This window comes from Monopterus albus, unplaced genomic scaffold, assembly GCF_001952655.1.
Source record: "Monopterus albus unplaced genomic scaffold, M_albus_1.0 scaffold305.1, whole genome shotgun sequence".
Taxonomy (NCBI): domain Eukaryota; kingdom Metazoa; phylum Chordata; class Actinopteri; order Synbranchiformes; family Synbranchidae; genus Monopterus; species Monopterus albus.
The window spans coordinates 48,978-64,937 of NW_018128185.1; the positions used below are offsets into that span (position 1 = coordinate 48,978).

Genomic DNA, 15,960 nt, shown 5'->3' on the forward strand with positions numbered 1-15,960 from the left:
CCGTTTCAAAATCAAATCTAAGTTCTTTTTTCTGGTGGAAATGATCACACTTTAATAGCCTGGTTCATCTGTGTTTTACAGATATGATATGTATAGTACAATTTTTTTTTCATTCATTAACAGCATTTTGGAATAGACCTCTTCAATTCTTGCTGCCTAGTTGAGCAGTGACTCAAGACTTCATTCATGCAGACATTGCATCAAATCTTTCCAGTGTACTTTAATCTAATAAACAATAGAAAGACTGCCCTTTACCCCATGGTCCTGCATTGTGTAGAACAAATCTTTGCTTAGAAACAGTCATAAAGTCAAGAAAAAACAAAAATGGCCCCACTGACAGAGCGGTAAGCCAATTAAATCTGGCTTCATTAAAAAAGATGCAGCCCAATTAGACTGAGCAGTTTCCTGCCCTCATTTTTATTCCTCTCCCTTACTTAATATAGAACTTTTGTCCTAAATTAAAAAAAAAAAAGTATTAACAGTCAAGTGAATTATTACATATTAACAAAGCAATGCATCTGTACATGGTGTGGCAAACCTGCATATGACTCATGCTTTTATAAGTAAACATGCCAGTAGAAAATGATGTTGGCATGGACAGCTGTGGCTTTATAAGATGTATGGACTGTGTCAGGCATTGCACACTTTAAAAACAGATGAATATGAAATCTAGTGAAAAGGTGGTGACTTCCTCCTTTACTTTCAATCATAGACCTTCATTCACCACTTTTTTGAATCATGAAAAGGAATAACCAGGGGCTAAAACAAAATAAGTCATTAGAAAAAAGAAAATTTTTAGCCTTAAAATCTCTGCAACATTTGCTTAGTTGGAAATAGTGTGTTTTAAGCACAAACAGCAGAACTGCCTGACTTGATTAACGTGAGTAAGCAGCTCTTATGATTCCCTGTGAACTGATGGCACTAATTGCTTGCTCCCTTATCTTGCACAAAAGGAAATCCTCAAAGCAGCAAATGGACAACCAGCTCTAAAAAGTGCAGCAATGTCTGTACCATTAACAAATACACATTTTTTCACTGGTTGATTTTGTTGAAAAAAAAAAGTGAAGCTGTTGCCATGGTTACTGACAGCTTCTCTCCTCTTTCTTTCTATTTCTTTTCTCAATTTACCTCCGCCTCCATAACAATAGCAGTAATATGCACTCGTGTAGTCTGACAGGTAGAACGTCTGACACTAACTGTTACATAGGATCCTGCCGGGTTGAATCCACTGTGCTGGTGCAGAACAGCAGGGGTGTTATTATGAGTTTCAATGCAGCTGGGACTGTGTAACCTTTGTGTGTGCTTTGCCTGCTGCAGCCCAATCAGGAGTAGATTGTGTTTGAAGTGCTAGTGGGATAAACCCCTGCAGTTATATTTGAAGATAAGGGTCTGACTACCACTGGGACTGATGAATACATCTACATCTATGTCTGCACACATGGCAGTGCAACTGACACTTGGTTTAAAAAAATGTCTTTTGATGCATAAGATGAAAAAGCAGAGGATGCACTTAACATCCTCAACTCCCATCTATTTTTTGCTCCTTTCTTTTAAAATTGGTTTCTATCATTTTATTTTTGTACATCCCATGATTTGCTTCTCATTTGAGGCACCCATTCTGGAAAGCACTTGGATTTGGATTTGTGTAGGAAGTGTACAATATAGACTAGCCTTGCCACTGATGCCTTGTTTTCCATTGCAGCTCAGCAGTTTCTCAGTAGCCCAATCAAAAAACAGTTTGCAAACACCAGAAACAGTAAGAATTAAAAAAGCAAAACACAACAGTGCTCAAAGGCATCTGCAAAACACCGAGGATTTGTGGTCGTGTCAGCAGACCAGCAATCCTAGGTTGCACTCTTATAGTACATACAGACTAAGAAATGTCACCTCCCTTTTTCCTAAAGCCAATTAGTGTGGTAAGATTTAGCATTTAGCTTAACAGAGTCAGAGGCAGGTTAAGTAATGTGTGCCTTGTTAAATAAGTGGGAGCCCATAGCCAGAAGGAAAAAACACACCAGCTGAAAAATGAGAAATGTCATGTTGCTGTTCTGATAATTGACCACTAGGGACAGTGTGGGTGGCTGGCAGCACTTATGGCTGACAGTACAAGATATTTGAATCAGTAGTAGAACAAGGGGCTCTGTGATGGACAGAACAAAGAGCACTGGTCACCACGTTGACTATAAAAAGAAGCAACCAGAGGCTGTGAATCAGGGTGACACAGGGTGAGAAAGAGAGGGTAAGGGAGAGTGAGAGTGAGAGCAGCAGTCATGAAGGACCAAAATTCCTCTCATTTACTACCAGACTTGTAGTGATCACCCCGGTTTATACACATGTAAAATGGAATAATCAAATGGAATAATCAACCTTCCTGTCAGAAAGCTGCCATGGTTACACGTGAGTAACGGTCACCGTGGATACCGCGCTGTGCTTCACCTACACTCTCTGCATGAATCCCTTTGAACTCAGACAAATAAAAAAAAACAAAAAAACTTAAAGAGCCAGTGCAACACAGTCAGGTTTGACACCAGCATCTGCATCCTGGGTGTATTTAACTGTAGGACATGTTCATTGTCAACAAAGGATGAAGTCAACAACAGAGACACTTCTTGTACAGATGACTGATGGGATGAGTGATTTGCCACATACAACAAAATGATCGATCCTTCTCCACGTTTTATTTCGCTAAAACTTTCTCATGCTTGATGAAGAGGTGGAAAAAGTTTAGCACATGTAGCAATACCTGCTAATTACAGTCAACCTGACAGGTCAAAATGTAAGCTCAGTGTGCGTCTGTCTAGCTTATAATTAACAGCTACCAAAAATATAGGCTACCATGATATTATTGCTGTGGTTTTGTTGAAAACCTATTTGAAACCTGGGTTGACTTCAAGTACTGCACACTGCTGCTAACACTTCAGAAACTGACAGGTTTATACCTTTAGAGCATAAAGACAAAGGGGAACTATGCGCTTAATCGCTGTTTCAGTCATCTCTAACTGCAGGGGGGATTTAGAGGTTTGAAAAGCTCTTATTGCACTAGGCATAAAACATGTCCAGTTTTGTAGACAGAATTTTAGAAACACTAATGTCATGGTTCTAAGTCCTTCCAAAAGGTGACTGAGTACTGAGTTTAAGAAATACTGAAATCAGTCTATAAAGTACCCAACATACAGTATGAATGTTTAAATTGTAAATGTACTGAACTGTTTAAACTGGATGATTTGGAACAATAAAACATGGATTTTATATTAGATTGTTGCTGTGCTTGGGTGCAGTCCTCAGTGATATTTCTGAAGCCAAAAGTCTTAAGTTTCATCCTCCGTAATATTACTTTTTGAGCTGCAATCCCTCCACGCCTGGAGTCTATTCCAGAGGACATCCTGTTCTCCAGAAAACGTATGAATATGGCATTGTTCTGAGAGAGGGGGTTGGATTCCCGCTGTGGCCGCCCATGCTTGAAATGTATGCAGCCATATTACTTTAAAATATTTTGGATAAACGTGTCCATCAAATGGCAGATGTTATGTGAACAGAGGAGATAAACTTTTGTCCACAGTAACAGAGTGTTGCGTGGGTCTCGTTTTCCAGCTGGGCACTACTCTGCAGCCTGTGCTTAATGAATGACTCTCAACAGTGAAGCCAACTGTGACCATAAAGGTCAAAGGCCACAGAGAAGAGAAACATTTTGGTCTTTGTGCACTCCCTCTAATTCCCACCTGCAGAGAGAGAGAGACAAAACAGCTTCACCTTTGCCTCCTCATCATTGCCCTTACACGCTTCACTACACACATCAAGAATTACGCATATGAAAAATTGTTGTTTCCATTGGTCTCTCACTCATTAATAAACTATCACTTTATGGTAAAAAATATATACTTCATTTAAAATACTATTATAGGATCCATTGCACAATTCATTTAATTTGTAAAACATCAATGCCAAATTATTCTAATAATTAGGGCTTAGATTTGAAACTAGACCTTAGGCTGGATTTAGATGGATTACACTCATCTTTCTATGTAATGAATCAATGCCAGGTATCTCTCTTTGGAACAAAAAGAGAGAGAAAGATGGAGGAAGTCAGGAGAAGACAGGATTTGTTATATATACACAAAGTGACGTATGTTGACAGTGTAGGTTTCTGAGTGACTTTTCAAGAGCTGCCTTGTCAAAAGTGGTATTTTAGGTTATTCGTAAAACAGTGAGAGGAATCAGAGGAGATGGACTTAGGTTGGGTCATACTGAGGAGATGACAGCCTCTCCTATTGAGGATAGCCATTAAGTGTTTGTTCTGCATTGAACCTACAGCAGTTTCCGAGGTGCCGTCTTCTAGCTGATCCTGACCTCTGACCTGTCTATGATTGGAAGATGAACAAAAAGGGGGTGTTCCTGTGCAGATCAATAACAAATTACATTACCACTTCAAAGAAAATTTTCTGTATGTATACTGTAGGAGATGGAAACTCCATTATTGCACTTTGAACCCCAGCATTCTATAGTTTAAAATTTATTTCACTTGAGCTGCACTTGAGTGAGGTCTAATGGAGGTGATTAAATGCTAACCATATATGCCCACAGGTCAGAATAAATAGCACACATCCCAGGTCTTAAGTTTTGCAGAGAAACTGAACCCTGCTGCTGAGTAGCTACAGTAAGAAGTGGTTCCTGACCCTAGCTTATATTAGTGGGTTGATTGATGGATACACAGGAGAGGGTGGTGTAGTCTTTTTGTACAGTATGTGCCCAGAAAATAAAGTCAGTAAACTTTTTATACTGAGAAAATATTTTGTTAGAGTAAGGAGTATAGAAGATTTCTTATGCCTGACAGACTACTGGAAAGTGAGCAGATTGCCTTGGTGTGCTGACTGGGTTGTGCAAGTTACAAGTCTATGAGGCTTGCTGCTGTGGTGATGTCGTGTCCGGGAGGCGCTCTGTGATCCAGCTGCTCACCTCCTTCAGCACGGACTCGGCCACCTCTGGGAGCTCGTGGTGAAGGGCATGGTAGGCTCCCTCATAGATCTAGAAAGGCATTTAGAAGCAGTGAGAGAGAGTCAGAGTGATGGGGCACACACAAGGAAGTTGTGAAAAACTGGTTTACGTAAGCTCAAAACAGGGCATTTGAAAAGAGAAACCAAATAAACTGTCAGTCTCTGTGTTGTGTCTTTTCAGCAACTGTAGTCCAGGTTATCAGAAGTCAAAACTGAGACAAGTTCATTATGCTTAGCTAAACCTATGGGAAAATGCTGTAACATCAAATAAACCTATGCTTTTCTGTGATCAACAGATTTCCTGACTATTTCTTCTGATTTGGGAAACCCCTGACATTTGATACATCACTCACTTCTTTGATAAGACATGTGATGAAGCAGTAACTGCACCTCATGATCACACTTGGTTCTCTAGTTATCTCATGATGTTGAGAAAAGAACATCCATCAAGGCAGGATGGGAGCAGGGACTCTTCGCAACTCTCTTCTCTTTTTCACTTCTCTTCACTTCTTGTTTGCTTTGTTTTTACCACTCATGTAATGAACTATGTGGCGATACAAGTGTGTAAACTTCCTTCTTTACAAATACACAACGTCCTACAGATGAGGAAGAATTTATTTGGGTTAAACAGTGCTCACTCTGTTTGTGAATGCACCCTGCTGGAGCCAAATGTACAGTATATCCAATATCTTCAACTGCCAACAGCTTATTTTGGTTATTGGCTTACAGTAGTGCTTATGAGCTCATCATATAGTTTTCAGGTGTCACTTAGATTGCCTCAGGTTCTAGTTTCTGTATCAATCAGCCACAAAAGTGTCAATGTTTTTGACCTCCAACTAAAGCAGCCTCCTGGAAAATCATCTTATTGTGCATAACAAATGAAGGAAAACAGGAAAAGTGAACAAAATGAAGCAATGTGGTGATTTCATGATCTTTGACTTTTTAACAACAACATCATTTTCAACAGAGATTAAATTTTTAAAAATGGCTAAAAATTCACACACAAACCTTTCTGCAAAGAAATCATCCCTACCTTGAGTTTCTTGTCTAAGCTTTGAGCGTTCTCATACATCATCTCAGAACCTCCAATGTCGCAGAGCTTGTCAGCATCACCGTGCAGGATCAGGAAGGGCCAGTTGATGGACGGAATCTCCTTCTTGATGCGAGCTGTAGCTCCCATCAGCTGTACGGCGAAAGAAACTCGCATCCCGCCATGGTAGATCAGCTCATCATTTTCATATGCCTCCACCTGTCAGAGGACAGACAGACAAAATAATTATGAGGAGAAATGGATTATGCTTTAGTTGATCATTTCTTTTTGACATAGGTTCTTTCTGTTGCTCTTCAGATTCTTTGATTCAACATCATTTTTACCCCTTTGTGCTACACAAAATCCACTCAATAGGGTTAAGACTTTCATTTAAAATTGTCCAAAACATTGATTCATCTTTCCATAATGATCCACACTTATGTTGTGAACCACAAAACATAGGATTGTAAAGCCTGGATATTTGTTTAAAGCATCAATATTTAATAAGCACAATTCATTTAATGTTTTAATACAAATATGAAAGGACAAGTGGTTTCATTAGAGAAAAGAGGGTGATGAGAGCTAAAAGCATCTTGGGAAAACCATGACAGTTGGCCAGTGGGGGTTAATTTGATTAATGAATACTGTAGATGCAGGGGCTTTATGGAATGAGAAATAAAAACAGGTAAGAGAAACATTAGTAAACATTAGTAGATGTGATACTGAAGCAGGCAGGACGACCAGAAAAAAGGAAAACAAGCGCCCACATTAGTTTAACTCAAAGTTGAACACACCCTGTTTCTTTGAGTGTGAATAAGCTCATGTTTCATACGTGCTCTCACATAAGTCACACACCTGCCCAATTTTATTCATACAATATGTAAACACACAGAGGAAGCTTCTACGGACTCACACGAGCTGCTGCTTTGAATAATAAAATACTTTAAAAGCTGAAGTGTGGCACAACATGATATTATCTTGAAGGTGAAAGATTTCCAAACTGACATAACAATATATCAGAAAAGGGCAGTTGCAATAAATTAGATACGAGAATTTTTTTTTCAAATTTGGCCAACAAAAGAGTTCTGATTTTGTTTATAAGTGAATTAAAAAATAAAAGATCTTTTTAGTAATTAATTTCTCTCTGACATCTTGATTGTAAAGCTGCTATAGCAAATAGAAAGTAAAAAAGTGTATGTACAGTATATATGCTTCAGACCATAATTGCTCTTTTATTTGTTATTCACTATACAAATGAAACAATGGCTTAAACATCTACAAAGATGTGTTGTGAATTTAATTCCACTTTAAAGTTTTGCTGTTTATTTAAAATTTAAAACCCTAACCAGGGAGGGGCGTTGTAAAATTATCTTCAGCTAGATGCCCATGATACATTACATCTACTGCTTTGGCTTTTCCTATGTAATCTTGTTTATCTGTATGGTCACTATTAAATAAAATCTAAATAGCGCAGCTAAGATGGTGCTGTCAAAGGCAGATGTGACAGTCTTGAGTCAAGTATAAATCAAACTTTACTTTGACCATATCCTAGCAAGAACCTCTGTCGTGTGTCACTGTTAACAATATTATCAGAAAACCAAACCAAACAAAACAAAAAACTTAAAAGCTGTTGATTTTTCTTTTAGTGATTCATGTAGGTAGATAGGTAGAATATCTACTGAATCTACCGTTTCTATTATTGTACCCGTGAGAACTGATAACACTACGTCCTCCTCCCTACTGTCAGGAGGAAGCAGAAGTAACTGGATGTGAGATCATATTGTTACTACACACTGTTTCTGAAAGGCCTGCTTTGTTTGGACATGATACATACAACCACAGCAGTACAAAAAAACAACATGTCCACAGTGCTAGGTGGACATTCCTGCATGTGTCTATTTGTCTCTTCAACTGTGGTTATACAAGAAATGTGGATACATATCCAGCACTATATAATACACACACATATATAAACTGTACCCTCAAGACCTTGTAATTTCTATCTTCTGCTGCATCCATACATGCTATTTCAACCAGAGATAACAATGCTGCTCAACCACCCTAACACACTCCTGCTAACATTTGTCTCTCACCTGTGTCTTGTCCCGTGATATCCATTTGGACTCAATGGGGCCCAGATTGAGACTAGGAAGCATATAGTTCGCAACCTTCGCCATACAAACCTGCAAATAGTGAAAAACAAACACCATCAGTTTATTTTCACATATCAACACCTTCATAAAAAACACTCCTGTCGCTCAGTATTATTTCTCACCATCTGATTAGTGTCACAAAAAGATGCATATTGTCATGAAATTAGGCATGTGGCTAATTAATTACTTTGCATGCTGTGTTTCAAGCTCACTGTAGGATTTAAAAACTCATTGCTTACTGTTAAAAGGTATTAGTAAATAATAAAAAATAAGTCTTTTCTCCCATAGAGATTTCTACATCCCTTTATGAGTGTACTTTGATTCTTCTCCACAAAATAAAAGGTATCACAATTATAGACGTTAACCTGCAGCTGACTTCACAGGAGAAAGGCGACTGATTCCTGGTAATTACAAAAGGCAAGAGGAAGAAGAGAATGGAAAAGAGGGCACACGAATGAACAAAGAGAACAAATGTTCAAGTCATTAAATCATACCTTAAATGGTGTGGCTGATTCTGAATTCAGCTGGATCATTGGACCTATCAGCACCACTCCAGTAAAATCATTGGGTCTCTCACAGGCCGTCAAGATGGAGATAGCACCACCCTGAGGCAGAAGAAAGCACAGAATATTTATTTTTTAATATGGAATGATAATCCAAAAAGTCAGACATGAAAATTTTATTTAAAATCAAATTTTATTAGTGTAGCACTTTAACACAACAGCTGTCCAGATGGGATTTGAACTCACGAAGCCCAACTTTGGCCTTATCCATTAGGGTAATGGGTGTAACCCAATGGGGTTACATGAGTGAAAGTACAAGCATTAGCGTTGAATAAAAACAAGCACAAAACCTACATCTCAGGAATTCATGCTTCTGTTGGGCCACTGTTCCAGGAGTCACCCCAGATGGGACCTGAACCCACCATCCCTGTGTTAGGAAGCCAGTGTCTAATTCATTAGGCCACTGGGGCTATATGTCACATGTGCTGGCCTGTTCAGTTGACATAGAGTGATTACCACTAGAAGGTGAGGCGAGTGAATGTACAAGCATTAGTGCTGAATAATAACGAGCACTAAACTTAAAGCTACATCTCTGGAGAGATGGAGTGCCACTTCTGGATCTTATTGGTAAATAAATTTGGATGTCATCTCCATAAAAATGAAAGGAAAACAACTATTTCCCTGAAATAAATCCCAGAAGTGGGATATATAAGGGAAAAAGAAATGAACCAAGAACCCTACAAGTTAGTGGGACAGCAGAGGAAAACAAGTCTAACATTTAATGCAAAGCTCCTATTTGTTAAATAATGAGTAAATCATTGTAAAACAGTACCCTGCATTCCTACGCACTGCACAAGACAACACAGAAGGATTTTATGATCAACTGTATTGAATGCTGCAGTTAAATCTAATAACACCGGAGGGGCCATATCTCCTGAATGTAAAATTAATAAAATATCACTAGTGACCTTCAAAATAGATGATTCTGTACTATGTGGAGACTTAAAACCAGATTGAAGTTTTCCACCAAAGCCATTTAAAAAAGACTATTTGAATAAAGATGACTCTTGCTAAAACCTTAGAGATAAATGATAATTTAGAGACTGGTCTGAAGTTACCCAAATCTAAGGAGATAAGATTAGGTCTTCTAAGAAGGGGCTGCACTATAACATGTTTAAAAACTGCAGAGACAGACCCATCCTTAGGCACCTATTGATAAAAACCAGAAAAACAGAGCTAAAAGATTCGTGTCACAAGCAATTTCCTGTCCATTGTTATTTGTGCCTGAAAGTGACTATGGTAGGTAGCACCTGGCCCCAGTAGTATTAACTGACAGTATGTTACCTGATATTAGCATTTTGATTGGTTGTTGTGTGACACAGTGCTGTAAATAATTCACAAAACCACAAACACACCTCTATACACTTTTAAAACTTTGCCAAATCCTATTGTACATATAGCTAATAATTTGTCAAATAAACAATAACAATTACAAAATATTGCTTTCTGTCCATACACAAATGTTATGACCACAAAACAGACCCTAATAAAGATCATATCCTATACAAAGCTCAAATTTATATACATTATACGTCAAAGTCCTCATTCAAACCACATGGAGACAATGTTTTTAATATACTGCTCAAAAAAATAAAGGGAACACAACATAGTTGAATGTCTTATTTTTGTGTTCCCTTTATTTTTTTGAGCAGTGTATATAAATCCAATATGTCTCAGTTTGGAGAGGTTTCTTCTCTCGACCCCTAAGAAATGGCAAGAAAATAAATAATAACAGGTTAAAGAGACTTGAAGACTAGACAGGAGTGTGTTTTATCCTTTATCCTATAAAGTTCTGGGCAAAGTAGGTGAGAAGTTCTGACATGATGAACAGTGGGAAAACTATGCTGAGGTCAAAATGAGCATAAGACAATCAGTTTTTTGTTTCGAGGAGTGTGAAGTTCCCCTCTGCTCTTTTGTTTCTCTTTTCTACACAGACTAGAAAAGAAATGTGACAGAGAACCCAAGTCTCTTGGGGACACACCATGCACTGTGTAACTGCAGCAAACAGCAGCACCAAGTCACACCTTGGCATGGTGACATTTGGGATTGTTATTTAAAATCCATTGATGTAGGGCCATGATAATTAGCACCTCTGTGTCAGCCAAGTCTCAGATCAGTTTGTCACGGTTAACGTGGGCATGGTTTCCCTTTATGTACACAGCAAGTGCAATGCAGGTGCACACAGACAGACACCAATTCTGTGTGGACGAATTTACCCTCCACCCCCATTTTTCCAAAGACTAATTGGCTTCAACTTTGTTTATGTGAGCTTTCTTTGTCACTTGTGTGAATATTCATCAGGCTAGGGCCAATGACAGGCTTCATGAAAAGAAGCACTTAGAAGAGAAAGACAAAACATTTCCCAGCACAAAACAATCTCACTCTCTAAAGGCACAAGAACACACACACACACACACACACACACACACACTGTAGGTTGCATGTATATGCCCATACAAACACAAAGAGTTGTAGGCTTGCTAGCTGGATTGCAACACAAAGACAAACTTACTGTACACTGAGCTGTCCATGTGTAAACACCATGACATATGTACTCAAATGATGCTCAAACAAACTGAAATTTCTTGGGTAATGGAAGCTGCCAAAACTGGCTCATCAGTTCAACACATTTAATTCCTGGTTAAATATAACAAGATGTCTGAATGTAATCTGGTTCCAAACCTATTCTGGGTCATACCCTTAAACACCAACACGCACGCGTAATTTGTCTAATAACAGACAGAGAGAGTTTTAAATGTGAATAGGAAAGAGAGGAGAGAGAGTCTGAGAAAAACAAGGAGGACTGGGGCACAGATGTTCTTTAACAAACCGATTAGAGGCCTTCCTATACTTTATCTGTCTGAACTTCAGAGGATGAATACTAGTATTGTATGCTGTCTGCCTCCTGACACTGTCATAAACTGCTCGAGGAGCTAACATACTGACCTTATATGACCTATACAGTTATCATACTAACAGTGCAACATACAATATAACAACTACAATGACATTATACATGTCTAACCTAACAGCTAATACATTATATGATCTCGGTGCTTGTTTTAGGGATTATTTTGACTTAATGGTTAATATATACACATTATATAGACTACTAGAGTTTCTACTAAGAATACTACAATGCAGTGCTCCACATTTTATAATTACAAAAATAACACTTGTCTACAGTTTGTTGCTTCTAAATTGAAATGTCTGATTTATATGGATTTTGATCTGCTGAGCTCAAACATGGCTGACTGGCTATAGTTTATATTTATCCATTTACATTTTCTGCTAATGTGCACAAAACTGACTGGCAAGTAAAAATAAATACACCTTTAAACTTAAAAAAAGTCATGGGCAGATGTATATGACAAAGGGGTTGATGTCTTGAGCTGAGGTATGAACGTAATAAACACCTTAGTTAAATGACAAAGACGCGGCTAAGAAAAAATCAACATTAACGTTTTTGCTAAATTTGATGTAACCAACTGCCTGCAGTGCTGCAGGTGGTATGTGAGGAGTAGGACATCCTAGCTGCACCGCAGTCTGCTCAGGATGTTATCAATGGAGCAGCATCCGCAGATACTACAGTGTAGAATCCACAGGTGGTTTCTATTGTCTTTGTGGTTTTTGCGTCATCCTGGACCCATTAAACAGGGATTCATACCAGTGGAGGAACAGGCTAAAAGAAACAGGATGAGGAGTCACAATACTGGAAAACTGGGAACTGGGGCCTGTAAAAACACAGCAACACAACATTTGATTTGGATCTACTTTCCCAGACTTTCAAGGAACCGTATAGCAGGGAAACAACAATCAAACAGAAAGCTAAACCGATGAAAGAGAAAGGAAAAGAAAACAAAAATGAAATAGGAGGAAAGGGTCTAAAGAAAAAAATGAAGGCAAGAAAACAGAAAGACACTGTGGAGGAAGAAGACTGGAATGGAAGGACAGATAAACTGGCTTAAGTGATGTTAGTAGACAAAGGGGAACATCTGATGAAATAACAGAGGGATTCAGAGAGAAAAGAGAGAAGACAGGATGAAAAGAAGATGAGGAAGGAGGAGGTGCAACTGTGGCTTCCGTCAGCACTGCCCTAATATTTATAGACACGGATGTTTGAACAGATCCTCAGCCTTCATCTGAGGTCTGATTTACACAAAACTATTTATGTGTGTGCTCCTATGACCTTGTTTTGGTCGCAGCCTGAATCTTAATATAAATTAAAGTACTACTGCATGGTAACTCATGACCCATGACAGGTTTGCAGAAACAGACTCATGAGTTAAATGGATTGTTGTTTAAAGCGTCTAAAAGCACGACCAACAGTACCGAATCATTGATTTACACAAGGAAGCTGCTGTCCTGAATGGAGGCCAATATAAGCACCATGGCAGAACATAATATTTAGGTAGTAAAACAATGTTGATTAAATCTTGTCTGAATCCACAAAAAAAAAATGCAGATGTTTCTAGTTATAAAAAACAAGATGTGGTGAATGCAAACAGCCTCACATGCTGTGCCTCTTCACAGATCATTAAACAATGTGGCATTGGTAATGAAAAATCAAATGAGCTTCTCACTTTATAAGCTATCAGGTCTGAAACTAGTGAGTCATTAATATAGGGTTATTCCACTCCAATGATTCATCAAGTAAATGTTAAGTCAGTCCTTCTGGGATGCCTGTTTAACTTTGGCACGACATGTTGAACACAACATTTCCCAGTGCAGTGCACAAAAACTTATGTGACCTTTGCTAGTAAAAGTGGTTCTGAAATGGATTCTTTCTTTATGCATTGTTGGTAAAACTGGCAAGCATTCTAACAGTCTGAACATTTCTTGGAGTTTGAAAAAAATAAAAAAACAAAAAAACTGCTGTTTATTTTGTGATTGTAAGAGCACAGTTCCTGTAGAGTCTGATAAGCTGTTTGGAAATAGATTTTATTCTGGTGCTCTTTTCCCAACAGGCAAGTGATGCAACAGCCCATTTCAAAGGGTCTACATAATAAATAAAAAAGTTAGCTATAAAAACAAATCCTGTGTTATCCCAATATGCTATCAAAGGGATTTTCTCCCTGATCTCCCATCCAAAAATTCTTATTGCTTATTTCTGAAGTATAACTGAGTATAATCTAAGTATAATCTAATCTAATAATGTATAAATGATTTATTTACATTAATAAAGGCACCCAGTTATACATCTTTAATAAATTATAGTAATAAAAATGAATAGGCAGGTTGCCTTGAAACAGTCAGTGTCAGTCAGTCTGTGAAACTGTTTTTGCTGCAAACTTTTCCTTAATAAGTGCAAATATATATTTTGATTTTCAAAAAATATTGGTGAAATTATTCCACAAAGCTCCCCATATCTGCTGCAAAAGCTTTTTTTTCTGTTGACTCCGACTGCCAAATGAATCACCGCGGTGCTGCGAGATAACAAGGCTCCACACTTCTCACTGCAAAACACTTGTGTGATGAATTTTCATTTCTCCTCTATGTTCTCTGCTCAGTCGCAGCCACAAGCTAAAAGACTAAAAACTCAGCGTGCAGCCTGAAATGTTTCTGACTTACAAAGGTGGTGCTGACTGCAGCCTGTTTAAAATCAATTGCTTCATGTTTTGTGGCACTGAAGTCAGCATCTTCTTTATATGACACAAAATGTTCTCTTGCTGCATACACACAAAATATTATAGCATTTTACAGTATATGAATCCAGAATCTCAGGACCCTGTTTGATCATCCAACAGAAACTGGTTCATACATCAGGAGTACAAAGAGATTCAATCTACAAACACTGACGGTAATCAGCGATTACATAACTGATCACTACTGTTTGTATTCTGTTAGTCACACTAAGAGTTAGTGGGTCACTGAGCGCAGCAGTGAGAGGCTGCAATGCTGAATGCAGCTCGGTGAAAAAGTGAATAAGCTGATTAGGTAAAAATAGCTCCCTGTCCAGCCTTGATGCTTTTTGTGTCCAGGTGTTATGTAATTTTTCTTAATGAGAATCCTGGTTCAACTGTATTTCTGTGGACTTCATAAAGCCTAAAGCTTTTTTTAAACTGAAGTCTGTAGATAAAAGCTCTGAAGATCAATCAAATGGAAAATTAATAATTGATATGTGTATTATATATAATTGATTTTGTATTTGTATGCTTTAAGTTAAACTCTGTTCCCTTTGCAAAACAGCATGCGGTAAATATTACAACCTGTCAGTGCCACAGTAAATGAAATTGTTTCTGATTTAAAGCACTTTTGGGAAATATGTTTATTCACTTTCTTTCCTGGAATTAGAGGAGAAGATTGATACCACTGTCAAGGCAGTGATTCAATTATGGCGACAGAGTCAGGATGCAATTAATTTGCTTAGCGTGAAAATGAATTCTCTCCAAAATTGTCATAAAACATGAATGTATAAATGACAGCTTGTGGTTTTAGGAGCAGTTATGTGTTGGAGGCATTTCTTTAAGAACAACAGTAGCAGAGTGGATATAGTGCTGGCTCATTTTTCACCAAGAAACAGTTACAATAAATTTGATAATTGATGATTAATGATCAATTAATGATTAATGTGGCATAAATGCCAAATCTTTGCATATCTCTGATGAGGCTGTGGGGCGTCCCAGTAGCCGAATGGTTACGGTGCAGCACACCATATACAAGCACATGCTGGCGGTTCAACTCTGGCAACCAACCTATGTCGCAGGTCCGCTCCTCTGTGACCCATTTACCCTATAAAATAATAAAAGCATAATGCCCAAAATATAACTTCTATAAAAATCAGTTTGTCACATGTCAGTTAAACTGTGTTACCTCGGTCCCTCTCTCCTTGCAGTTTGTCCTAGCATCTTTTCATTTAATCTTACATGAGTGGAACTAAGACGCAAGAAAAAGTTGCAAGTGAGGAAAATGTGGATGCAATTAAGGACATTGGGATTCACCTATAGATTCCAGGAATGGCTAGGAAAAGTGAGAACACTCTCTTTTCAGATAACAAATACTCTACAGCTACACTGGCCTTGACCAGATCCCTGAACCTGTACCTGCTCTCTTTAAGGTTTTCAGTCAACAAGTGTGTCACTGTGTAAAAGGTAAGCAGTTTACTGAGAAGAGCAAACTTTGTCAACCTTCCTGGAACTGTTTTCCTCCAAATGAAAGATTTTTCCATCAGAAATAATGTATGCAATGCTACAGCCAATTCAAACCAAATGACGCCTCATTAA

The 15,960-nt window shown here is 38.2% G+C and overlaps 1 protein-coding gene across 3 annotated transcripts in view; it reads right to left on the bottom strand.

Moving 5' to 3' along the window:
* Positions 1 to 1,682: 1,682 nt before the first annotated feature.
* The window catches only part of mgll (monoglyceride lipase), a 29,497-nt gene continuing 15,219 nt past the window's right edge, over positions 1,683 to 15,960 (bottom strand). For all 3 annotated transcript variants that reach the window (XM_020623608.1, XM_020623607.1, XM_020623606.1), the window contains 4 exons: positions 8,669 to 8,779; positions 8,115 to 8,204; positions 6,025 to 6,240; positions 1,683 to 5,022 (listed from right to left, as the gene is read on the bottom strand). In XM_020623608.1, coding sequence (XP_020479264.1) covers positions 4,891 to 5,022; positions 6,025 to 6,240; positions 8,115 to 8,204; positions 8,669 to 8,779 — 549 coding nt within the window. In that variant the 3' untranslated portion in view covers positions 1,683 to 4,890. The remainder of the gene's footprint in view (positions 5,023 to 6,024; positions 6,241 to 8,114; positions 8,205 to 8,668; positions 8,780 to 15,960) is intronic.